Source organism: Camelus dromedarius, chromosome 15 (assembly GCF_036321535.1).
Source record: "Camelus dromedarius isolate mCamDro1 chromosome 15, mCamDro1.pat, whole genome shotgun sequence".
Classification (NCBI taxonomy): domain Eukaryota; kingdom Metazoa; phylum Chordata; class Mammalia; order Artiodactyla; family Camelidae; genus Camelus; species Camelus dromedarius.
Window position 1 is genome coordinate 47,947,313 of NC_087450.1, and position 26,575 is coordinate 47,973,887.

Here is a 26,575-nt window from a genome sequence, read left to right on the forward strand (position 1 = left end):
GTGGTGTTGCGAGACAGAGCTTAGCCTCAAAGCCCATCCTCCATCCACTTGCTGCCCTCAGGGTTCACTCTTAGTTCTTGTTGGCCCAACTCTGCAAGAGGAAAAAGAGCTTTCACACTTAGAAAAATCTCTGCTAGAGTACCAGCTGGCTCCAACTCAGCTACCAGCCTCCCCAGAGTTGCTGCCTGGGCACCTAAGAGAGGGCCTTCCACCCCTGGAAAGCGCTATCTCCTGCTGCCTGCTTCACTCTTGGTGGCTCAAATTGAGCTCTTAAAGAGCGATTTTATTCTTTAATTATTTCAGGCTAACCCTTCACCTCCTCAGCTTTTCTGGGCTGTTTGGGAGATTCCTTGTGGCTCCCATCACTCAGCAGCTGTGTGATAAGGGACAAACGAGATAAAGCCATCTCCTTGGAAGGAAAGGGGGTGTGATTAGCCCCAGAGCCTCAAGGCTGGCTGGCTGCGGGCCTGGCCAGTAAGTCTGAGTCTGTTCCGTGGCAGGCTGTGGTCCTGAGGGACCAGCCTTCACCCATGTGATGATTTGGGGCAGGCCAGCCATGAACGAGTGGAGTGCTTCCCTCTTCTTTGTTGAAAATTGGCTGGCATGGTCAGAGGTGAAGGGAGGGCACACAGCATAAGTTTCTGTGGTCAACCTGATCCACCAAACTAACAGGAAACTAAATCAAGACTGTTAGGAAGCATCCTTTCATTCCTTTCCCCTGCTCTGGATACAGACGTGCTGTAGGGCCATCTCACTCAAGACGCAGGGACCCAGAGTGGGTCACCTGGAGTCTAGAGTTGAGAGGGTAGAACCAGTCCAGAGCCCATGACCTAGAACAAACTTAGAATTTACATCTAGAGCCCCAGAGTTTAAAATTTAGAACTTCAAGCCCCAGCCAGTGTTTGACACAGAGGCTAGATTCCTGATTTAAAAACCTGGAGCTCAGATAAATGGACCCAGTTCTGAGAACTCTCCCAGCTCCAATGTGCTAGAAATTTCCCTTTGCTGCCTCCAGCCCTCTGATTGGCATCTGACAGTGTGTGGAGTATTAATTATGGTCAGAGCTTTTCAACATCAATAAAAAGCCTTTTAAACCATTCCGATGGGAGGTGATTAACTCTATTAAGTGGCATTATGGATCTTCCTATCTGTTGCTTTCATAAACATAGTTGTAGGCGGAATGTTTTATTATGGGCATAAAAATGTCCCACATTACAATGCATAAGCACATATTGATGTTATATTTCTTTACTGTGCTGCACTCCCCAGTCCCTAACCACTCCGAGAAGAAACTACACGTCTTAATAATTTATGCTCCAAGTTTTAACTAGGATTATCAATGGCAGCTTTTGAGCTTTCTCTTTTGGCAACACAATAGATCATAGTAAAAATGCACCGACAAGCGATGTGTCCGTTTGATTTTTTCCACCTGAATCAGCAGCCCAAACTCCAGACACAGCAGTTTAGGGCAAGCAGCACGCTGAAGAATTTAAGTCTAAGCATTTAATCTGTTCTTTCCATAAATTTCTGCTGCTTGTGCTTTATAATGTTTCTACCAGAGGAAGTTTATTTATATCGCAGATTTTCAGCATCAGCACATTGAAAACACAACGGCGATCGCTCAGTCAATAGCTTACAGCCATGTATAATATCACTCCGGAAATCAAAAGCCCATTTGAAGAAAAGAAGGCTCAGATTAAAGTCACTTTAAGACATCAATAACTTGGAACTGGCTGAAGAGAAGTTATAAATATCCAGCCTGCGCATATGCAAATACGCGTTTGCAGACGCGCCACCGCCGCACGCCGGGGAACCTCCCGGTCCTTCCCTCCGGGTCCCTCCCTCCCTGGCGGCACGTGCGCGCGGGGGGCGGGCCCGGGCTACGTCACTGGGGGCGGGTCCTCCCCTCTCCCGAGAGCCGCGGGCCCAGCCCCGCGCGGGCGCCTGCACCCCAGCCGCGAGCCTCTGCTTCTGGGTGTTGGGCAGGGCTTTAAGGCCGGCAAGGAGTTTCAAGCATCTAACATTAAAACCTAACGGAGCAAACTAGCGCCTTTGTGGGTTGTTTACCACGTATCAGGTGCTGGGCCAAGGGGGACTTTACATCCGCCGCCCTCAGCCATCTTTCTGACTCGTAAGTCTTATATACCCAATAGCCACCCGCTGTCGCCTTCTTTGGGGTGGGGGGAGGGGAGGCAGCACCTGCACTTTGAAAAGCCCCCACGGTGTGTGCTTCCTGCCACGCCGCTGAGATCCACAGATTACACTATCTCCTTTTATTCTCTCGGCAACTCTATGACTGAAGGTCTCCATTTTACAGATAAGGAAAATGAGGCTCAGAGAGGGTAACTTGTCCCTGGCCACAGAGTGGCAGAAGCAAGATCTGAATCAAACTCTGCTTAATTCGAAGCCCTGCTTTTATAATTTCAAGTTACTGTATTTGGCTGCTTCCTCCTTGCCCTAGCCGCCTTTTTCAGAGCAGGTCAGGGCCAGCCCAGGAGCCTAGGGGGATTTAGGGGTCACTTGGGAAGGTGAGGCCCAGGGTCCAAGGAGCATCATAAACGGTCACAATGTAGATAGAGGAGGGGGACGTGGATGGTCAGGGCTGGGTGGAGCTGGCTGGGGAGGCCAGCTGCAGGGCTGGCTGGTAGGGCCTGCTGGGTGAGTTCCTTGGGAAGGACCCGAGGCTGGATAGGAGGAGCCAAGGCAAAGCCCAAGCCGTGGATCTGGGAGAGGGGGGAGGGGCCTGGGCTCTGGACTTGAGGTGGGGTGGGTACCGCAGACCTTCAGGAAAGGAGGGAAGGCAGAGTGGACTCATTGGGAGGGGCTGGGACCCCAGGTGAGGCTGGTGAACTCAGTGGCCACAGACTGGAAGCTACACCACCCCTGGGCAGCTCTACGAATGGCCAAGGGCTTAAATGGCCAAAGCCCCTAAGGTTACAACCACCCCTCAGGGGAAAGAGGAACCCTGCTCAGGAGCGTGCTGTGATCCTGCACAGGGCCAGAATCCAAGAGAGAGGGAGTTACCTCTGGTCAGTGGGCAATAATAAGATAATAAGGTTAAACCCTGCAAAAGTGGACAAGACAAAATGTGACAAAGGACAGAACATTTCAATTAAGTTATATAAAATCAAAGAGGATGACTGAAAGAGGACAGCTTTCTTCAGCGTGACTTTTGCCTTAAAGACACCCTAACTCTGGAGCCACCTCGATGCCCTTGCTCAAGCTATCCCATCCCCCAGACTCCCATCCTGTGTCCACAGCACTGTGGTAAGCTTTATGCTTCACTACCGTGGGCAGAATGGATCACTTTCAGCTTCAGTCATTCATTCATTCACTTATTCTATTCACTCATGCATTCAACAGATATGATTGTTGCAGGCACTGGGGATACAGCAATAAACGAAACAGACGCAAAGCCCTACCCTTGTGGAGTATGGATCCTGGAGGATGTTTGGTGACCTCCCTGGCCCTCCTTCTCAAGGGCAGATGGGTTCAGTGTGCTCATGAGGGCTGGGCAGCACAGTCACGCAGAGAGGCATCCTCACTCATGCATTGGCTGCAGTTGGTCCCAGAGCTCCCAGCAAATAGCTTTTCAGAGCCTAAAGCCACAATGACTCATCATCTCTCTGCCCTTCTTCCTAGCTAGCTGGGGAGGTTGTTCTTTTTTTTTTTTTTGGAGATCCTTCCCAGGCCAAGGGTTTGTGTGTGTGTGTGTGTGTCTCTACTCTCAGATGGGTAAGACCACACCCTTCCAGAGAAGTGACCTACTCTGGGGAGGGGGATTATACACCATGTTCCCCTCTCTCCTGCTCCAGTGCCAGGAGGGCTCCAAGCCCAACTCCAACTATAGCCTCTGATGAAGGCAGATGGAGGCTGTGCACACACGTGCAGGTGCCCCTGTACAGTTGGTGCCTCCTCAGGAGGGTCTCCTGGATGTATGGAGCGTTCAGAGCTTGGGCTTCTCTCCTTCCTACCAACTGACCAGGATAGAGGCTGGCTGGATGCCCCTGATCATTCCCAGCTCTCATTCTGGCCATGACACTGCCTGCTACCAGGGGAAGCGCTGGATTCCCAGGGGTCTGGAGCCTCAAGGGTTGGGGGCTGGAGGACAGTAACTTGAATCCCTCTCTCCCTTTTGGCTGCTAGAACCAGCTTTTGTTGGGATGGAAGACTCCCGTTTCCTGGAATTCTCTGCCCTTCTGGGAACTCTCTGGCAGGCCCGTACATACTCTGTTTTCTACACTTCCTCAGGAGGGTCCTCTGGTTTCTGTTTGGTGGTCACAGGGGGTCTGGGGATGGTGGCTGCGAAGCCCTGATGAGGCCACACCTGACTTTCGCCCAGGAGGACAAGCTGTCGCAGCTTGGGTGGAAGCACCTGCATGAATCAGAAGAGACAGGCCAGTGTTGGCTGAGGGGAGGGGGGAGCTGGGGCTCACCATAGCCACACCTTGGGTAGCTGGAAGGGGCAGCAGTCACGAGTGACAGCTGAGGGAGATTAGTGAGAAATGAGGACCACTGAAGGGTTTGGACTCATGTGCTTAGAAGAGCGCCTTCTATGGGTGAGGGGAGGTAATACCCTCTGTGAGTCACTAATGGGCTGCTTGGGTTGCACACTGCACACCTCCAGGGGACGCCATTCACTTCGCATCACCATAGGTTTCTTTAGTTATTGTGACAGTTTTCTGGTAGGTGGCAGGCAAGGGTCTTGAGAAAAGGGTATCTTAAAATTTCACATAAAGTTGCTAAATCGGCTGGTGGCGGGGGTGTTCTAAAGTCATTCACAGTCGAGTGGGGGAGACAGACATGAAAATAGACCATCAAGATGCTCGCTGGAGAGACGGGTGAGTGAAGTCTGCGCGTGCTGGGGTTAGCTGAGGAGAGGAGCTGATCTTCCTGTGTTCCTCCGTTTCTGGCTGAGGCTGGTGCCTCAGAGTTCTGGCTTGAGAACCGGGGGTTTATAGGAACCCTGGCCTCATAGGAGGTCTGGGGCTGGGGACAGCCTTGCTCCCAGACCCTCTGATTGTCCGCCCAGACTTTACTGCCACAGGTGGGGCCACGGGGCTGCGGCTCCAGCTCTAAGAGGCCCCAGTCCCTTTCCTCTGCCTTAGAATGTAAATATTGCCTTCCTCTCACTCTGCGTTCAATTCTGCTGTGGGAAAGGCAGGCGAACACAAAATAAATAACCAGAAGACCTCTGCGCGCCAGGCTCCCTTGGCTCCGTGGTGATTCCTGACTGGCTCATAATTCACCTCCCACATCCCACCACAAGGCAGGCCCGCAGTTCCTGAGGTGGTCCTCCGGGCTGGCCCACTGCGCCTGCTTCCGTGCTTGTTTCAGCCCAGGGAAAACCGAGCCCCTAGCCGCTGTCTGTCGAGGGGACACGGTGGCCTGTGCTGAGAACATGGGGGGACATTTGTGAGCTTTGTGGGGGTGTCCGAGTCAGGCTGCCCTCCCCCACCTCTGCTGCCTCCCCTCTAATCAGCCGTCAGTGGAGGTCAGACTCCGACACCCCCAGACTGAGCAACTTGAGCTGACGGGGGTGTCTTCCCCACCTTGGTGACCAGGGTGAGGGGTGATTTCTGAAAGGGAGGGACTTCCGTCACAGACCCTGGAAGCTGAGGCTGGGTTAGGCTCTGGTGCCACAGGCTGCAGAGCCGTGGAAGACAGAGCTCCCCCCCACCATGCCGGCCTTGGTGGGGGAGTGTGGGGCCCTCGGTGGGAGTAAGTGGGGCGGGGGGAAAGGGGGGAGGGGAGGAGGGGCCAAGTGTGGGGCCTCAGAGGGAGACTGCAGGCTCTGGTGATGCATCCTCTGCAAACCTCCGCAGGGCCCCTGTGGGCCTTTCTCCTCAGGGGCCTGCTGGTCCCTGAGGGCTTCTGCCAGGCAGCTGAGAGGCCAGGGGAAAATACGCATCTTCAGTCTCTCCGCTCCTGCACCCACGAGAACCTGTAAGGCTCCTCGGCAGCAGGACACCCAGGTGACCATCCAGCTCAGGTGAGGCTGATCTGGCCAGGATGGGGCCAGCTCCTCCCCTGTGTTCCAGGGGAGCCCTGGGCTCAGGGGAACAGAGGATGTCAGCCAGGCCTGCAGCTCTGTCCTCGAGGCCTCACAGAGTCCCGAGCTCCCTCCCAGAGAGGGCCAGCGACTTTCTCCTGCTCTGCTGAGCTCCTTCAAAGATATCAGCACATGGTTAATCTTCCTTCTGTTCAGAAATGCAGAGTAATTTGCCCGAATGGGGATTTCTGCATATTTATACTAATGTCTGTGTTTAAAGCTTATGAGACAGAGAATTGCTGAGAGATGTCCATTAGCAATATATACAGACTGCAATTATTTCTTTATGGTATGTGGTTTGACTGCAGAATATTTTACTTCAATGGAAGTAGCAGGCTTTTCCTACTGTGTTTTCTTATGTGCCCAAAGAAATCAATAAGAACAGAAAAGAAGTGAAAAGAAGCAAGAATAAAAGGAGTGTGACCTTTTAGGATTCTGGGAGCCTTGAATATGCTATTCCAGGAACTGCCTTCGTCCTCGGAATCTAAATGCTTGCACTCAAGTAGGGGGAATTCAGTACTTTAAAGAACATGGATGAGGACTTGAGAACCTTCCTCAGGATGGAGGTGAAACTCTCAATTCATTTGTCCCTGGAGGAGCCAGCGGGGGTGCCCCGTCAGAGACAAGCAGGAAGGGAATGAGGGGTGTCCTCAGAGGACCCCACTCCTGTCCTCCAGCTGCTTGTGCCCCATTTCCATCCCAGGGACAGAAGCTAAGAAGGAAAGTAGGTTTGGATCTGAAACAAAATAAGCCTCAAAGCCTTAGGCTCACAAACCAAGGCTTTCTGGAATCTGCTTGGAATCTGGTAGAAACCCAACTTTTTTCTGCAGGGGGAGTGAGGGAGGGAGAATGAGCAGGGCTGTTTCAGAACCAATGAGCTGAGACATCTGGCGTGTAGACCGGGAAGGGAAAGCCTCATTGGGGAGTTGCCATCAGTGGGGGCCCAGCCTGGGAGAATGTGGCTGGGAAGCCAGGGACTCCCTCTCCTCTGAAGTCCCACCTCGTGCCCACCTCAGCTCCACCTCAATACCCACCCCACCTCTCCTGGCCTCTCACATGACTGACTTTTCTATCTTGGTGCCAGAAGGTTTGAGGCAGACAAGTGCGGAGCAGGCCTCATAGACATATTGGACCCCTGTGCACTCTGGAAGTAGGCCTCAGTTACCAGCCCCTGGGAGGGTATCACTGAGCCCACGGTGGCCCCCAAGATGCAGAACTTTCTGGATAAGAAGGGCTGGATAAACTGGGCTAGATGGATGCAAACGGATGATTTCTGACTTTGTGCAACAGCAAACTGGTGTTGACTGTTTCTTGCCTTCTCCTGGGGCTGCAGGGCCTCCCGGTCCTTCCCCTCCTGCCCTCACATCCCTCTGTCCTCCCAGGCGGCCCCCGACACAGCCGGAGCATCTGGGCAGCGCCAGCCGGCCGCTCCCCACCTCCTTCCCGCGGTGCCTGCCATCTCCTGGCCTCCACAAAGCCGGCTTTCATCTGCCGCCTCAACTTCCCCTCGGCAGGGAGGCACCATTCTTTTCCGGCCTCAAAATAGTCCCCTGAAGTCAGTGTTGACTTCTCACTGCCTTCTTGCACAGAAATCTTTTCCAAGAGGCGCCAGGGTCCAGAAGAGGGACAGATGGTCCCTTTCTTTTTATAACACGGCCAGTTTTTTCAAGTGAAGAGCTATAAACACAAGTTTTGCCTTCAGCAGATGTTCTGTGGGCACAACAAGTATCACTTTGTGCTCTTCAGCAACTGTGAGTGGCGTTAGCTAGGGAGGAGGCTGACGTTGGGCAGAATGTCGGTGTGTATTCAGGGAGCCCAGGGGCCGTGGCATGATGGGCCCTGTTTGGTCTGAGCCAGACCTCGTGTTTCTGCTCAGCCTGTTCCAAGTCTTCACTTCCTTCCTTCCTTGCTCTTGTTCCTGAGCCAGGGACCACCCAGCCCCACATCCACCTGGAGTGGCCATTTGTGAAGGGCCGGTAGTCTAGCTATGTTCTGTGCGGCTCTCCCAGCTGATCCTGGGACCAAGCCTAAAGGCTGGATGCTCTTCAAGAGATCTGAGGTTCAGTTTGATCACTTTCTCCCTTGCATTATTTACCACAGGGTTGTCCAGTCCCCACGGCTGTGCTGGACTGGGCTGATTTGGGCAAGAATGGACAGTCAGACATATCTGTTGAGCTCCCCAGGAGCTGAAGGCTGTGCTAAATGTCAACTGGAAGCCAATACCCAGAGCTCTACCCTGGTGGTTCCACGTCCATTGGTGAGAGAGATAGGAGGTGTCCACAACTACTTCTGAATGGATGTGTTGCTATTTGGTAGATTTCAAAAATTTCATTCATTTAAAAGGGCATAAGCTCGATTAATAGACCTCATTAACTTCAAAGATGTATCATCTTTGCACAGAATTGGCTCTTTCGCAGGGTGACAGGCTCCATTAACTTTACTGCGCTGGTAATACTTTGTATAAGGCGTGGGAGATGCAGCGACAGGAAGGAATCTGCCTAACTTTCCAGCTCCAGCAGCTCCCATGGTGGCCAGTGCCCTGTCTGCAGCTTCCTCAAAGGGCCCAAGGTCCCCCATGAATTTACTTTGAGAATTAGGCCCACCCATGCAGTCACCCACCCATCACTCAGCACTTTTGGGGATGAGGAAAGAACCCAAGAATCATCAGTTTATATTGAGAATATCAGACGCATGACTCTTGGAGGCGTAAGACAGCCCCTGTGGGACTTGCCCATCCTTAGCCCAAACGTGCCTCATGACAGTACAGGCTGCCACTGAAACATCAAGGTGTGGTGCGGTGGAAAAGGGATGGACATCAGAGGCAGGCGGTTTTGATACTGACTCCCACTCCCGTTCTACGATGTATCCTTGGTGAGCATCTCACCCAGGCCTTGATTTTCTACCTATGAATCTGCCTCACAGGCCAGCAGCAAGGATTACATAAATACAGAGTGAATAGATACTGAATATAAACGTCCACTCCCCACTCCAGGCCCTTCCTGGAAAACAAGGCTGCATCTACCAGCGTCGCCCGCCAGCTCTCCTGGGACGGTGGTCCCTGACTCACAGCCCAAGACCACCCAGCAGGGCCAGCCTCATAGTCCGGGTTGGTGTCATTACTGTGAAGACTTGGGGGAGGACACACGTCTACTTCTCTGCCTTCTGGAACAAATGACATTAAATTAGGAATCCTGGAGCCACTGCCCACACCAAAAAAAACCTTGCCTCGTAAATAACTGTGGGTTAGTCTAAGAAGGTAACGAACATCTCCATGTAGAGGGAAGACCGAAAATACAGGAGTTATTTTTGGATCAATCAGAATTTCTGAAAGCTGCCTGTTCAAATGGCCAGATGGTCCAAGAGCCTTCAGAATCACCACATGGCGGTTCCTAAACTTAGGGGCCTCTGAGGCCTAGGCAACAGGTTCTATTTGAGGTCTGAACAAGAGTAAGCCATCCTGCGCATGTGAACTGGGCCACTGTTTTGGTTCTCGAAGGGGCTCTGGACTCTAATGGCCAAGCGTGGCTGACCACCAAAGGTGTTCATGCTTCTAGGAAGGAGCTGGGCCCTTTAGATGGGCCTCAATATACCGAAATAACCACAATATGACAGCAGTTTTGAAAGGTCAGGTTGAAAAACAAAACCAGAAACCACCCAGTATCTGTAGAGACCTGGAGGGCGGAACTCTGCTCAGAAGAGTGCACTAAACAGGCACGTCCAGGACCAGCCCCCAGCCATGGGGGTGATGGGGTGAGGCCTGGGGCCTGAGTTACAGAGCTTGCTTTGTCATCTTTCCCTCTCCTTGCTGGACATTTCCTCCCCATCAAACCGCACTCCCAGCGCCATCACTGACCTGGCCCATGTGGTGCCATTGTGACTTGGCCCCCCTGTAAGTGTGTGGGTGTCTTGTCCTTCCCCGTCCTCCCACTCATGCCTTGTGGAGCTGCCAGTGAGCACAGGGCTCCCGTGCGCTCTGCTGCTCTGATCACAGCGGCCTGGTGGTGTGTGCCCCACAGGCAGGGCCTGGAGAGGCACAGTGGTCGGGCCCAGTGCAGCCCAGGCAGCCCCCAGGCCTGTCTCCACGTGAGTTTCAGTCTGCGGGGAGAGGGAAGCTTCTAGGATGAAGAACCTCTAGCAGCAGATGAAGTAATTTTATGGGGCACCTAGGGGGTGAGGGGGGTGTCACAGGGAATTTGCTACAGGTAGTTTCTTGTGGTGTCTTGGTGACACTTCTGAACCTCAGTTTCCCCACCTGAAACATGACCTTTAAGGTAACATCCTACTCTGATGTTCACTATTGTGGTGGGGGAGGGACCGGACGGTTGGGAAGGAGGGGGATGGAGTGTTGCTTAGGAGCGAAATCTCACTGACACAGGGGCAGGTGATGAGTTCTTAGGAAAACACAGCTGGGAGGTGGGGGCGGGGTGGGCTGAGCTGAGATACATCTAAGCCCTAGACTCAAAAGGAAATAATTTTGAAAACAGAGTGCAAAGGTTAACTTGCTGCTATGGCCTAAGACTATGGGGCAGAAGGGCTCCGAAGTGAAGGGGGTGTGCCACAGTCCTGATCCTGATGAGGAGGAGGAGGCAGGAGACCCCAAAGAACCAGTGTAGTGGACAGTAGGGCTTTTGTAAGATTTTCTTTTTCTTTTCTTTTAATTCAGAAGTTGGAGTGTGTGTGCTGTATGTGTATAAGTGTGTGTTTTACACAAATAAGTCATGCTTATTGTAGAAAAGTTAGACTATCTGCAGTGTGATGCTCTGGACCAAAGAGGTGACTGTCCCCTGTTGCCTGGTATCCCTTTAAGAGGCACATGGACAAGGTGGAGTGTGACCAGGGAGGACCCGAGTGTGGCAAAGGACTGAAGGATCCCACAGGATGAACTGCTGAGATCACTGGAGATATTTATAGAAAAGGAAATTCTGTCGCCATCACAAATCTGAAGGGCTGTCATGTAGAACAGGGGCCAGCTTTGCCCTGATGGCCCCAGAGGGCAGGACCATGGAAGTCACATGTAGACAGCTCTTGACCGTTTTAACAGGATAAACCATCTAGCAATGGGTGGCCGCTGCTAAGTCCCCAGTGGTGGAGGGCAGATTCCTGCTTCCACTTGGTGGCTTCTGAGATCCCTCCCAGCATGAAAGTTCTATGGAAGTAAATAGTAAACCCCAAACACAGATGATTCTAATAATGGAAAACACAGTTAGTGCTCAGTTAACTGGGAGCAGAATGAGCGACTTGAAGATTAAAAAAAAATGACAATAACAAATTTATGAAAAGGTTCATATAACTATAAACCATTCAAAGTCCCCGCAGTTACATTGTTTGTCACCGTATGGTCACTGTGCTGTGGGAAGGGGCCACCTTTTCCATTTGCCAACTAGACCCATACTGAGCCTGCTATGGACTGAATTTTGCCCCCCCCCCCCAACTCCAACAAATCCTTGTTGCAAGCTTAACCCTCCATGTGAATGTATTTAGAGATGGGGCCTTTAAGGAGGTACTTAAGGTTAAACGAGGGCATAAGGGTGGGGCTCTAATCCAACTGGACCTTATAAGAAGAGATCCCAGGGGACTACGCACAGAGAGAGGAAGGCCACGTCAGACACAGAGAGAAGACGGCCAGCTGCAAGCCAAGGCCTCATCAGAGACCAGCCCTGCTGGCGCCTTGATCTTGGGTTTCCAGCCTCCAGAACCGTGAGGAAACACACTTCTGTTGTTTAAGACCCCTGGTCTGCAGTATTGTGTTGTGGCGGCCTGAGCCGACTCATACGTAGCTCATGACATTGGCCCTGCAGAAGGTGGTCAAAAAAAAAACTAGTAGATATTTGCCTGGGACGTGTGTAGACCTGGGTCTGAGACACTGAGCCATGATGACACTGAGAGGTCACTGGGAGGAGGGGAGGAGAAGGCAGTGAGAGGCCTGTGGGCAAAGCCCAGACAGTTCAGGGCGCTGTGCTCGGGCATCCAAAAGGCTGCAGGGAGAGCTGGAAAGTAAAGAAGAACATTTTCTCGGAGCTGCACTGAAAACGGTGTATATAGATATACATTTTTCCCCATTTAATTGTAGTATAGTCAGTTTGTACAATGTTTTGTGTTCCTAACCTACTATGTGTGTATTTTTTTGCCTTTTTCATTTCTAGAATAATCAGTGCACTCCTGAATGGATATAGTTTCAACCAAATCGTTTCTCACTGAGCCAGGTTTGTGCCGTGGTGTCATGGCTTGGGGTACCGTTACCTGCCCATCACACGGGGACGGGCAGCAGGCATGCCACCCCTGCCCAGTCTCCTCCTCTTGAAACTCATTCCCAACCTTGAAAACTGAAAAGCCCTAGGGGTCAGCCTGACAGGACATGCCTTTCCTAGCCAAGAAGGCACACGTTGGCTGTTTGAATGGTGGTCAGGCAACAGGAAACTCACCATTAATGTCTGTTACGATAGGTAACAAGAAGGTTTGCAAAGAATTCCTGGACCCTGGGTGTGCACTGATTTCCCAGTCAGGGGTTAGCGGCCCCCAAGTGCTTCCTTCCCAGATGAAAGCTCATGGAGAGCCAGTGGTCTTCACCCTGTAAGACCGGAATGGCCTTGGGGACTGAGAAAATGGCCTCTTGCCCAAGATCACGGATCCTTACTGCGCCATCTCTGACGGGGACAGCCAGGCAGCCTGAGGCAAGCCCAGGCTTCCTGGACTTTATATGTCAAGAGTTCAGAGAATGGACTTCATGGGTGGGCCCTTCAGCATAAATCACTAGTTGAGCCTGTCCCGGATCAGGACAAGCCCCGTGAGCCATTTGAGTAGAAGCGTGTGTAGGTAACTGTGGTGGTGATTATATCGAGAAATCACAGTTCTGGGTCACTGGTGCTTATCTCAAGCATTCTTCCTAAGATGCGGTGTTTGTGGAACTGCCTGCCTTCCACCTGCCTCCTCTGCAGCATTCCGACTGTCTTTAAAGGCCCAGTCCACATTGACCTCTCTTTTCCAGCCTCTTAGCTCTTATTACTGGCCCCCAGATCCCCCACGTAGAGTACAGTCTCCTCCAGGAAGACTTCCATCCCTCCCCGTGCCTGGCATGGTGTCTGGATCACTGTGGGCATCACCAAGGCCTCACGTTCAGCAGGAGCCGAGACCTGTATGGGGCATGCGTCTGACCCACTGCCTTGTATCTTTTGCCTGGAGAAGCCAAGTGTGGACCCTGCACACAATAGGTGCCTAATACTACACACATTAGTTGCTCAATAAATGCCTGGTGTTGTGGTGGGGAGGGAGGTGACATGGCTCGAGCCTGTCAGTGGCTTCTGAGTGTCAGTGGTCTAGAACCTAGTGGTCACCCCTGCTGGTGTCTGCTCGGGCCGCCACTCCTGAGAGAAGGCAGGGCTTGGGACCAGGGCAGCTGGCTTCCTGCTGTGGGTCAGCACCATTTCCTGAAGCCCCAGGAAGGAGATGTTCCCTCCCTTTGCTCCCATCGAAGAGCCCTTGCGTTCCTGCTGGCGTCTGGACTCCTCTGGCCCTGCCTGCCAGACAGGGCAGAGTGGGATTTCTGACCTCAGAGATGCTTAGCAGAGATTTGGGGCTGAAAACCCACGTGACACTCCCAGGTTGGGAGGAGAGGGCCCACAGTGCCTCGCTCGGCCTGTGCCCTGCTGAGAAGTGGGGCCCCGAGAGGGACGTACACAGGCGGGGGCGCAGGGGTCACCTCCTGCTCCGAGCGTGACATTATCTCTGGGTGGTCAGGCTGCTTTGCAGCCTCTTTCCGCTTGCCTGGTTCATTCATTGTCAAATGATCTGTTAACAAAACCGTTAAGCCCTGGACAACCCTCCAATTAATGATTAACAAACCCCTGGAGGCCAGAGCCCTGTGAAGGGAAGGAGGCCCTTCTGAGGCCGGCTGGGGGCCGGTACCATCCAGGCGAGGAGGAAAGCCCTCGGGCTGATGGACTTTCAATTCCACAGGCTCCAAGTCATGTATTTCCTGGGGGAAACTGTGTATTTGGGGGCTGGAAAGGGGAATGTTAGGGTAATGGTGGGACTGTGGGTTTGGTTCCAGATTTGTGTTGAGTGTTCAGTCAGTCAGATCTGGGAGATTATTTTGGACACCCTTGCTGTAAAAATAACGGGTATCCTGAGCCAAAGGTGCTCCACACAGTATTTTTCCCCTCAGGATTCTTTAGAATTTACAGTAGTGGCAGTAATCACAACAGCTAACATTATTGTCTGCAGACTTGTGCCAGGCACTGTGTTAAGACTCTACATACTTTATTAAATCCTTAAAACATGTCTGAGAAGATGGCACTATGATTATCCCCATGTCACAGATAACTTAGAGGTTTAGAGATACCACTTTCCTAGCCAAGTTCATTGGGTTAGTGGGCAGTGGAATTTGAATTCTACCCAAGCAGCCTGGTGCAGAACCAGGGCTCCTGGCCACCTGCCATGCGCCAGCCACATGCTCCCAACCCCCTCTTCACCTGCAGCCTTGGTTGGTAGGTCTGCAGGACTGACACAATTCTGTTTGTTCCATCTATTGATATGGTCATGGAGGAGGACCCCTGCAGTGTCCTTGGCACCCCAATATCAAACTGAATGTCAAAGAATGCTGAGAGCCCCGTGGATGGCTGGGAAGAGCCCTCCCAAGACAAATAGCCCCTGGAATTAGGGGAAAGGTCCCAGCAATGGGCTTGTTCCTTCTGGTTGTTATGGTGACGGTGGAGGGCTGTAAAATGTTACCAGGAGAGAAAGCAATTTTCTTTTGTACAAAGTGGACCTCCGGGAGCCAGATGCTTCGAACATCATGATGTTAATGCAATCTCCTAAGACTCTGGAAGGCAAACTGGTCTTTGGCTTTCTCATGGTACCCTGGGCCCCTAAGAGGCCATGGACACTGAAAGATGGTCCTGGTACCAGGAGTGGAAATCATCATGGCAAACACTTTTATGGTAATTACAGTGTGCTAGGCACTATTCTAAGGGCTTTATGTAAAATAACTCCATCAATCCTCACAACTGTAAGAAGCTGGTTCTATTATTATTCCCCTTTTATAGATGAGGAGACTGAGGCAGAGCTTCAGATCTCATATGCTCTGGGGCAAGTAATCTGGTGGACGTGCTTGGGTACAGGAGCAACTTTGAAACAGAAGGACTTCTGTTCCCAGAAGTGTGAGACAGGTGTGGAGGGTGACCATGCAGCTGCAGAATGAAGCCTCACCCGGACTTTCCTCTACATCTATGCCCTCAAGCACCAACCTGCCGTCAGCACACAAAGGGAGGAGGCAGCTGCAGAGAAGTCACAGAACCTCACTGGGTAATTCCCCGCCCAGTGCTTTGTGCCTTTGTTCCCCTAACTCTTCCTGAGCATCTCTTAGTGCCAGGGACTGGCTGGGATACTAGGGGTGGAAACGGGGTGCAGTCCTTGCCTGCCCCCAATCCAGGGGCTCGCAGTCAAGTTGGGAGAATGACCCAGGTACAGGCAAAGTGTATCGCAGGCACTCAGCCAAGGCCCAGAGCAAGCTAGACAGGGGAGAACTCAGGGGGCGGAGTGGCTACAGGGCAGCCTGCGAGCAGAACGGTAAGAGATGAAGCGGAGGGGTGGGGGCAGGCAGGAGCCGGCCCCTGAAGGACCATGTCAAGGGCTGGGCTCTGTCCCAAGAGCAGTGGGGCTGCTGGAGGCATTCAGCGGGGAATGACAGGACCAGACCTGTATTTTGGAAAGATCACTCTGGCTGCAGCATGGACCTGGACTGGAGGGGACACACCGTGGGCTGGGAGGCCACCGATGCAGGCTAGGAGTGATGATGGTCTGAAAAGGTGGGTGATGGTGGGGATGGAGAGGAGAGGATCAACCCAGAGGAAGCAGAACCAAAGTTTCTAGACTCAGTGCATAAGGGCGGATCTGAGACAGAGACACTGGAAGAGCAGATCTGTGGGAAGATGATTTCAGTTGGGACCTTTTGTGGCTCTGGGATAACCATGTGTCGGCAAACAGCTTTATCATGCACCCCCAGCTCCTTCCAGAATGTTTATTGAGGGAGCGGTGTGCCCTGGCGTGACAGAAGCTGGCGCAGGGAGAGATGAGATCTGTGCTGGGCGCCAGGGCTGGGGGAGCAGGGCTGGGGGGAGCAGTCCTGGGTCCCCCAGCCAGGAAGGTGTCTCCTTCCACTCCCTATTAGGGATGGGGAACATGGCCCTCCCGTTAAACACTTGACCAGGGGCTGCCAGCCCTGTGAACAAGCTTGTGCTTCTTCCATCTCCTCTGCACTGGGGAGGGGACCCTGCACTCTACCCTTCCACCAGCCTCTCTCTCTGCTGAACTCCTCAGACCTGGGGCCCGTGTCGACATGAACAGCTGTTTTCAGTGGTAAGTGGCCACAGTGCTGTGTTCGGGCAAGCCCATGATCTCATTCAATCCTCCTATGTGCCCGATGATTGTGGTACTGTCATCTCATTTTCAAGATGAGGGAAGGAAGGCTCAGAGAGGTTAGAAGACTTGCCCCAGTCACACAGCTGTTCACTCTGCCTCAAAGTATCTTTGCTGGATCCTGTCTTTGCCACTTGTGGAGACAGGGGCAGCTGCTGTCCAAGCAGAAGGGGCATGAGGGCAGACAGAGCTCTACAGGGTGGAGGTCCAGGGGCAAGGGTGGGACAGGAGGAGACACAAAGCCACAGGAAGGGGCTACACACACCCCACTGCATGACACCCGGCCCTGAGAATCCTCATGGCCCCTCACCCTAGGCCTATGAAATCGCAAGTCAAAAGAGACAGGTCCCTCCACTTCTGGTCACCCTGGACTTTGCTTTTTGGTCCAGAAGCAAGAGGGAGCAGGTGCAGCCTGGCTTCTCGCTCCTTGGACATGCAGGGGAAAATATAATAGCTTTTCTACTGCTCACCATTAGGCCCAGTGTCTGGCTTTAAAGGGTCTCCAGCCATGCTCTTAGGCACCAAAAATCCTTTGTGGAAGAAGATAGGGGCTAGAAAGAGTGACATGAATATCTTGCACCCCTGTGGTGACACACAGGTGGGCTCACGTGATACCGGGGCAGTGACACTAGACTTTGAGGGCTCTCAAGACCTGATGCTGGCCACCACCGCTGCCCAGGAGTTCCAATCCAACAAGACCGATGGCTCAGGTGTTTTATAATGGGATTCAAGTGGAACTAAATCTTTTTTCCTCCCTTATCGCTTTGCAAACATGAAATCTATTTTAATTAGTTTTCAATATATAATCGAGGAAAAAAAAAAAAAGAAATCCTACAGATTGCTCCCACCCCCAAATTGTTCTTCAAGAAAGAAAGGTTTATCTTGTAAGTTTCCTAAGAAAAATCTATATGTGCTCAATGCATTTAAATAACACTCATTAAAGTGAGCTGCACGCAAGCCGGCTTCTCTAGTCACAGATGAGAGACAATCGCTTGACCTACTGCAAATCAAAAAGCATTTCCACACTACCTTTATTTTTCAATTGGTTAAGTTTTAAATTAAAGCCCCAATGGCCTTTTTGGGAAGGCAGACTAACGGAGCCCCAACTGAAATTTCAGCTCAGCCGATGGGAAGATAATTACAAGAAACAAAATGTGAAATTTAAAATCAGGGCACTAATGAAGTCTAAAAATACCAGTGGCCCATCCTTCTGGCTGGCAAGACCCGTTCTTCGTGGAGGGGATCTCTCCATAATTACTCAACCCCGCGAGAGTCCAGGTTGTCACGTCAAACAATGGTAGGAAACGTCGTGGGGCTTTAATGAGCTAGATCTCAAGGAGTTCTATGGTGGATCTTATTATAATGCCGGGCAAGCTTTCAAACAGAGAACAGGAGAAAAGGAAAGTTCTTTTTTTTTTTTTTTTTTAAAGCAGAGTTCTGAGTAGTGTTGATGCCATCACGCAGGGCCTCCTGGTTCCCGCTCGGAGCCAGCTGCCTGTCATTTCAGAGTGTGAAATCAATTGGGCTTCGGAGATGTAAAATCCCTAGGGGCAAAATTAAAAGTGACCCACATCCAAGCCCACGTGGTCTTGTCAGGAATATGATTCTCACATAGCAAGTTTCAAAGATTTGGTTTCAAAATTCAGGTTTCTTATTTTAAAAAATATGCAGTTGTTTGACATTAGAGCTGACAGACAAATTATAGCTTTAGCAATAAAGGCTTTTAAGATTAGAAATGAAAGGAGAAATTACCTTAAAAAAAAAAAACCACCCAGGCTTGAGTTGGGAGGTGTGTGTATATGCTTACTTCATTGTCTTTCTTCACCACAAATATAAGGGACTAAATCAGCTGATGAGAGCCGTAAATAGAGAAACGAGTTAAATGCAAGTTCTGGAGACACTCCGGCTCACTGGAAACCCATGGAAGTCAGCATGACGGGCTGGTCAGCAGCTGGAGCTGGGGGTCTCTAGCTGGCTCACCAGAAGGCGGGGCCGGGAACACTTTCTAGCCTGCACCATCCCTTGCCCTCACCTGGTGCTGAATGTACGTCATAGGGACTGGAAGAGTGAACCCTACCTGGGACCCCCTCTTTTCTCCCCTCCTGTCTGTGGGCTCAGGCCCAAAGAGGATAGTTCTCACTGACTGGTCCCACACGGATGTTAGAGGCGTGGCCTGCAAGGGCCTGCTGGCCCAGCACACACGGGGGCCCAGCAGGGACCTGTCTCTACCACCGATAGCTTCTTGATCTTATGGACTCAGATGCCTAACAATGATCAGATGCAATTGTGCCTGGCAGCTTCAGGGAGGTGGATCCCAGCTCTAAACCAGGGACCAGTCCCATCTGGGCCAGTTACCTGTCTGCACAGAACAACTCCTTTTCCTAGGTGCATGACTGAAACTGGCAAGTTGGCAAGACCTTTCGTCAGCCCCAGGAGGCCCCCCGGGCGGGCCCGCAGGGTTGGGGGAGGGAAGCCCACCCAGTGTCTCAGGCTTTGGCACAGCCTTGGGAGCAGCCGGAACACCCAGTACCCAGTATGTCAGAGTTGGCAGCATGTAAACTGGGAGTAAGTTTTTTTTTTTTCTTTTTTAAAGGGAGAGGGAGCTTAACCAAAACAATTCAAACAAACAAAAAAAAATGAATTTAGTCAAAAAATTTTTTTAAAGATCTTAAACAAAGCAAGAGTTTACCAAAATTTAGATGTAATTTTCTATAATTTTGTCATTTAAAACTAGTGCTGATTTCCAAAACAAAGGCAGTCAGGGCGCAATCAGATCCGGAATTAAACCCAACAGAGATCTAGACAAGGCTTTGTTGTTGGGACACTTGACAAGGCCTGAAAATTGCTGGAAGGGATAAAGATAGAAATTCGTGAGAGCAGGCTGGATGCGAAAAGCTGGTTGGAGTCCTTGGTCTGCCCACTCCCACCACACCAAGAGATGCCATCTCAAGGGGTTATAAGTAGGGAGGCTGAGAAGTCATGCCTGCGGTCCACACTGCCTAGACCACCTCCTCCCCTTTCAAAGGAGGCCTGGATACCCAGCAGGGCAGATCACCCATTATGTATCCTCTTGCCTGCACCAGGGTCCAGGCCTGGCTGCCTCGCCTCTCCACTCGGTGGGAGCAGAGGCTGGCTGACTGGAGCTTGATGGTATATGCGAGTCTGGGGCAGATAAGCCCCACCAGCCTCAGGTCTGTGGGCCTCAGTCCTCCCACCATCCACTTCTGCATTCTGGCCGGACGAATCCTTCAGACAGTCATGGGGAATGAGGCTGGTTTGCTGATGCCCTTTGCCCTAACCCTCGGGCTGGGGCTCAGCCTAGAACCCCTTCCTGGTGTACCCCAGGCTCTGTCCTCCAGGATCTGCCTTGGCGTTCCCCAGAATGAAAACTGCCCTGGGCTGGCAGGGTGGGGGCAGTTAAATGAAGGCCAAGGCTGGAAGAGCTCTTTCTTGAAGACTCACAGAACCACCTGTGGGTCCTTGAAACAAAACACTGAACTGGCTCAGGATGGTCCAGGAGTGTCTCCTGGGCCTTGCCTCATGCCCGGGAGCTGCTCTCATCCAATGGCTGGGGGATGGGTGCTTCTCTGGCCAGGGACTCAGACAGTTCTCTGTCCTCATGAGTGGAAAACGGAGAAGTCCCCACAGGGACTGTTCTTTGGAGCCCTAATAAGGGCAGAGGACTCCTGCTCATCCTGCACTTGGCTTGCCGTTGGGACAGAGGTGAGAATGGCCCGGGCTTGGGCTGAAGGCGGAAGGCCCCGGAACTTTGCAGGCTCTCCCCTCCCCTCCTCCTCCTGTGCACTCACACTCCCCCGCCTTCCTTGTCCTGCCCTCCACCTTCCCCTCTGCCTCCTCCGTCTGAGGCCAGGCTGTCTTGGGCAGGGGAGGCCCCCCTGCAGCCTGGATGAAACCAGTGAGGGGCCGCCGGAGAGCACGGTGCCAGGGCCCAGACCCCTGTCCGTGCTGTGTTAGTGACCACACAGAGAGGCACAGATACGGGCACACAGGAGCGTGTGGGCAGCCGGACTTACCTCTGGGGTGCCCGGGGTCGGTGAACTCATACTTCCCCACGCCAATGGTCCGTAGCATCTGCAGCCCGTGGGCCGAGTCTGATGTGGGGGGCCCATTGGTGGCGGGGGCACCGCTGGGGAGAGTGGCAGACGGCTGGGCCGGCGGTGGTGGAGGCAGCAGGGGCCCTGCCAGGTGGCCGTTGCCCACAGCGGTGGGTCCTGGGCGGGCCACCTGCCCCACACCGGGCAGTGTGGAAACAGCCAGGGGCTGTGGGCTGGCATACAGGGCCTGGGCAGGCATGTTGACCACCACGCTGCTCAGTGGCTGTGAGGGCGGCTGTGGGAGCGAGTAGTGGCCTGGCATCAGCGGGAGCTGGGGCCCCACGTGGGGAGGCAGTGAGGGGGTCACCCCAATGACCGGGGCCTGGACGTTCACAGCTGGGCTGAAGGTGGGAGGCTGGGCCACTCCATAGGAGTGTGCGATCAGGGCAGGCTGGCTCCCGGCGGCCACTGTGGTCACCCATGGCCCTGTGCCTGCAAGGGAGATGGAAGAGATGTCATCTACCCGTTACACATTCACTCAGCAAACACTGACCGCCCCTGACCCTGGGCTGGGTGCCAGGGTCACAGAGGTGGACGAGATACCTGTGTCCAGGGGCTCACAGATTAAGGATCTGTGATTACAGTGGCACAAAATAAGTCCTTTGGGAGTATATAAACATGGCCATGAGGGCTCAGAGGAGGAAACACAATCTGCCTGGGAGAGGTTGAGACAAAACAAAAGTTGCGAGAAAAAGGTGGAGATCTTCAAAGAGATCTGGATTCAAAATGACTCTTCCACTTACTAAGGGCCTTGGGCAAGTTGCCTATCTCCTCTGGGCCTCATTCTTCCCATCTGTTAAATAGAACTAGCAGCACCTACCTCATATGCCTCCTTGGAAGAATTGAATGAGGAAAATGTATTTGAAAAAAACTCCCCAAATTAGCAGAGTGTCTGACGTGTGTTAAATGTTCTATAAATGTTGGCGTTTTCCCTTCCTTTCTGGAGAATTACTGTCTGAGAAAGGCGGGGAGAAGGCTGGATTGTGAAGATAGCAGGTGTCTGGCTGGGCAAGGTGAGAGTGTCAGAGCCTGGAGCTGTGCAAAGGTCCTGCGGTGCAGGATGGGAAAGCCATGGGTAGGGGCAGTGGGAGAAAGCTAGCAGGGGCTGCTTTCCTGAGCCTTGCTTGGGGGCCAGGCTTTGTCTTAACCAACCTCTGTGTGGCCAGCCCTGGCGGAAACAAGGGAAGTCAATTTTGGGCCTGAAGGAAATTTTGGCTGAACAAGTGGGTCAGACATACCTCCTGGGATCCAATTCAAGATGCAAAGCCAGCTGTGCCTAAGTCAGGCAGAATAGGGCCCAGGCCCTCCTGAACTCAGCTGACACTGATGTGACCCAAGCAGGCCAGTGAGTGAAGCTGGAAGATACTGTGACATGGAGGGCCACCTCTGATTGAATAAGTCCAGGTCCAGTCTCTGTCACCTGAATGCCACCTTGGTTGTCATGGTGCCTCTGGAGTGGCATTGTAGATTGAGGGTGGAGACTGAAGGAGAGTGGGGACTGGGGGAGCCACTCAGGACCACCAGCCCGAGGCTGGAAGGTAGGGCTTGGAGCTCTCTCACAGAAAGATAATTTTGAGGCAGGGCAGGAGCCAAGATGGTGCCAACCACCAGTGGGTGCTGTCTCCAAGGAGTTGTCCAGAGGGGGAGCCACTTGGCACAGTGGTGGAAAGCCAGGCTTGGCACCGGACAGACAGCACTTTAGTCCTGTTTCTGCCCTTGCTAACTGACTGACCTCAGCACAAGCCTTCCCCGAGGCAGTTTCCTCATCTGCAATGGGTCAGTAATACCAACTTGCTGTGAGCAACGAGGTGACACACAGAACAAGGCACATAATAAATATGTATAACAAATAGTTCTGATTTTGGTAATGAGAGAAGCTGGAGAAAACTAGGAGCAGACAAATGTGAGTGGAACAGTGCCAGCCAGCTCAGGGGGATCGTCTCTCAGCCTGAAGAATAGGAGGTGGCATCACTGTGAGCTAGCCTGGTGTCTTAAGGACAAGGCATATCATCTGAAGCTCAGTCCTCTCCAGGATTAGCCCGGCAGCCTGGAAAAACGCATCAAAGCTTGAGAGCACAGCTGGCGAGCTCCGTATGGTGAACATAGAGAGAGGTACTGCCGCAGGGGTGATTGATTCACGAGTCTGCGAATGGCCTAGAGGATGCTGGGAACATAAAGGGAGGTCTCTAATGATGTTGATGACAGTATGGAAGACTTATGGCCAAGTCTGCAGGGGACATAATATTGGGAGGGTTAGGCATAGGTCAGCAATAAAAGCAGGCATCTAAGAGATGCCAAGAGTCATACAAGGAGATATTGACAGGGTCTTGCCATTGGGTTCCCACACCCAGCTGCTTAAGCCAGATTGTGAGGAGATGGACAGGGGTCAGAGTAGCCACCATGACAGTCTTGGGGTCTTACTGTTGAGACAGGATGTGATGTGGCTGCCAGCAGAGCAGAAGTGATGTAAGGCTACAATGATGAAGGTAGAGGGGCTGAATGGAGGAGGTGCTGCAGACCAGTTGTGAGCTTTTTTGGGGGTTGGCACTGAGTGATGCAGAGAGAGGAAAAAACCCCCAGGAAGGTAAAGGGACTGGAAGCCATGGGCTCTAGGGCGTGCTGAAGGATGTGGGGTGTTCAGTCTGCAGAAGACTTGGAGAGGGGATAAGCCAGGGTCTTCAGATACCTGGAGGGCGTGGTGCGGATGGCCAAGCCCACATGTTCTGTGTATCCCAGGGGGAGGTCTGGGACCAATGGGAGATAACAAGGAAGGCTTTTGTTATAGTTGGAGCTGTCCAAAGAAGGCCGGAGGTACTGTAGAAGGTGGTGAACTCCCAGATCTCAGGGAGGGAGAGGAGCCTCTCGGTTCTCACATAACCATTGGCAAGGCAAAACCTCACTGGAAGGTGTGACTTTGGAATTTTGTGAATCAGAGTAATGAGGTTTAGGTATGACTAACTATTCAACTAACTTGAAGCAGATTCAGTCACTCCTACAATGTCACTCTCCCTCCCTTGCCCTTCCCAATACTTTCTTGAGTAATGGGTAGAGACACAGCTACTGCCCAGGGAATTTCACGCAGTTCCCGCCTCCAGCCCCGCCCTGTCCCCAGTGCAGCTTGAGGTCCTGGCTGCTGCAGGCTGTGGGTCAGGACCACAGGAGGAGCTGGGGATACTCAGGAGGCCTCTAACACCCCTCGCAGCCCCAGGCGCAGGTGTCTTTGTCCGCCCAGAAGTACACACCTGGATTGTCGCTCTCCCTCATCTGTTTGGAAGGTGGCTCATCAGTGTCCCAAGGCGTGGACTGATTGATGGGCGTCTGCCCCCACCGGATGCTGGTCGTGAGTCCCTGGGACTGATTGTCTGCTTTGGAGATGCCGGGGGCCTGGGGAGAAGCAGAGAAGGAGGGTGAGCACTGCCTGGCAAAGGTCCTGCCCCGGGGCCCACCCTCCAGCAGTACTCCTGTTGCTTGAGCCATGGGGCCAGAGGCAGAGACCTGGCCCCGCACCCTGTTCCACGCAGGAATTGCAGGGCATTCTGGTGCCCTGTAGTAGCAGTTGCCACTGCTAAGCTCCTGCCTCCAGGAATATCTAACCCACCCGGTGCCTCCCCCGCCACCTACTCCTCCATCAGAAAGGAGGGAGGGCTCTGTGCTGTGAGAAGTGATGTTCCCCCAGTTCTTGAGTTATTAATAAAACACAACAACATCCATGGGCATGTGTTGAGCACTGACTGTGTACTCAGCCCAGGCCCAGTGCCCCAGGTGCCCAGCCCTTTTACATGTGAGAGGACAGCTCTCCAAAGCGTTACCATCAGGCCCATCCTGCCCCCACACTGGCTTCTGAGGCCCCAAATGTCCCACTCCACAGAGGACACGTGGGAGGGTGGGGACTGGGGCTCCTAGGAGGATAGCTCAGTCCTGCCACCAGAGCGGAAGGCAGGGAGCATCGTAACTGGGACCCTCAGCTCCTCCTTGCAGAAGCAGGCAGGTTCCCTGCTCCCAGATCTCACTCACTAATTTAGATACTTAGATTAATGTGAAAATAAACCTCAGGGCAAAAACAAACATTAGGACGGCATTGGTCTCCCTGAACTACCACCTTATGGTGAAATACTATATAGTCATTAAAAATCATGGTTACTAAGAGTTCTTAACGAGTTGGCAAAATGCTTACACCATAGTGTTAAGTGAGAAAGGCAGGACATAAAGGACACAAATATAACCTCACCACGTAAAATTCTATGTGCAGGAGGGGAAAAAACCCCCAAATGTTAGCAGGACTATTTATTCTTGGGTGAGAGGATTCAAGGAAACTTTCATTCTCTTGTCTACACTTCTCTGTATTTGCCAAATTTTCTCCTGTGGCCATTGCCATTATAATATTATAATATTTATAATAAATAAAGAAAAAAATAGTTGGAGAGCCCAGGATTGGGATAACTGGGATGTGAGGGGGCACAAGTCTCAACAGAGGTGGTTCCAAGAAGAGTGACCACAACGCCCAGGAGTGCAGCCAGAGCCCAACCAGGTTTGAGGTAAACGGTGAGGTGGGGTCAGATGCCCACTGGGGACAGCCACAGAAGGCCAAAGGAACCTCAAGGGACATCTGCAGGCTGCTCTCAGATGAGGACACGGTGCTCTGGACTTCTGCTGGAAGCCAACTAAGTGACCCAGCTGGTGGGGGGCAGCGCCCCCTACTGGGCATTTCTGAGCAGCGGGACTCTCCTCACCAGGCTGACTGGGGAGTACCCGCAGGTGGGAGGGAGGAAGGCCTTACTAGGGCTTTGATACATAATGCAGATGACAAACAGCGCCTGCATCAGGGCCTGCTGGGAGGAGCGGGAGCCACATCCTATTAGGACCCGTAGGCTGCACTGAGCTAATTGCATTAGGCTGCACTTTATCTTTGGCCTGCATTTCAGAAGCTTTGCTTCTGTGAACAGCACAGGAAACAAAAGAAGAGACTGAATCTCCTGAGGACAGAACAATTCAGTGGACAAGCTTCCTTATCAGAGGCCTCTGCTCTGTTTCTGTCTGTGGGACAGATGGGCGCTTCGGGTGGGCAAGAGGGCTGGGGATTTTGCCACACTTCTAGTAGTCTTACAGAACTTAGGGAACAATAACGTGGCTTTTACAGCGTTCTCTGAATAGACAGCTTTCCAGTGTGCCCCGTCTGCAGCCCTTTCTGTATTCCCAGGTTCTTGGGGTGCTGGTGGGCTCAGAGGTGCAGATGTTGCTTCCTCCATCATAAGAAGCATCTTGGGGGAAGGAGCCTGTGTGATGTCCCATTCAGGGCCCTGTTCTGGGGTGAAATTTGAATGTGGAGACCCCAGCCTCCTCACCAGCACCCCTGGCAGTACAGAACTACCTCCTGCCAGTAGGGGGCGCTGCGGCCCCTCTCTGCTGCCTGGAATTCCTGGCGGCCTCCCAGGCCAGAGGCAGGTTAAGTTTTCCAGGTCCTCCTGCAGCTGCCCTTCCCCACTGCTGAATCAGCTTTCATGATCCCCCCCACCCCCCAGCCTGGCAACTTGACAGGGTAGGGAAAGGCTCTGTGAACTTGGAGGCCCTGGGCCTGGCCTTTACAGCAGCCACTGCCACGAGAAGGGGTGGTTGGGGTCTCCTCCTTGAGAGTGGGTAGCCAGCCTCTAACACTTTAGGAAGTCCAGTTTTTGCCCTAAAATTAGGGGAGTTTCTGAACTTAAAAAACTGCCCATTTTCCCTCAGGCCCCTGATTGCAAAACGCTCCTGCTGGCTTGCTTTCTTGCACCTTTGCTGGTTCGTCGGTTGATTCTTCACTAAATAAGCCTGGGCCCCTGCTCTGTGCCTGGCCCTGCCCACGGCACGGAGGACGCGCGGTCACTGAGACTCAGCCCTGCTCTCAAGGGGCTGCTCCGGGCCAAGCCGACTGTGACCTGAGCCCCAGAAGGAAGCTGGGCGCTGGGGGCCGAGTTGTGGCTACAACAGGCATGCTGCCTACCTGCGTCTTTCATGACTG

The 26,575-nt window shown here is 52.6% G+C and overlaps 1 protein-coding gene across 1 annotated transcript in view; it reads right to left on the minus strand.

The window, feature by feature from the left end:
* KLHL29 (kelch like family member 29) overlaps positions 1–26,575 on the minus strand; it is a 295,682-nt gene that overhangs the window by 38,275 nt on the left and 230,832 nt on the right. The window contains exons 4-5 of the mRNA XM_031466646.2: positions 23,823–23,964; positions 20,500–21,012 (exon numbers count right to left, since the gene is read on the minus strand). Of these exons, the coding sequence (XP_031322506.1) occupies positions 20,500–21,012; positions 23,823–23,964 (655 nt within the window). The remainder of the gene's footprint in view (positions 1–20,499; positions 21,013–23,822; positions 23,965–26,575) is intronic.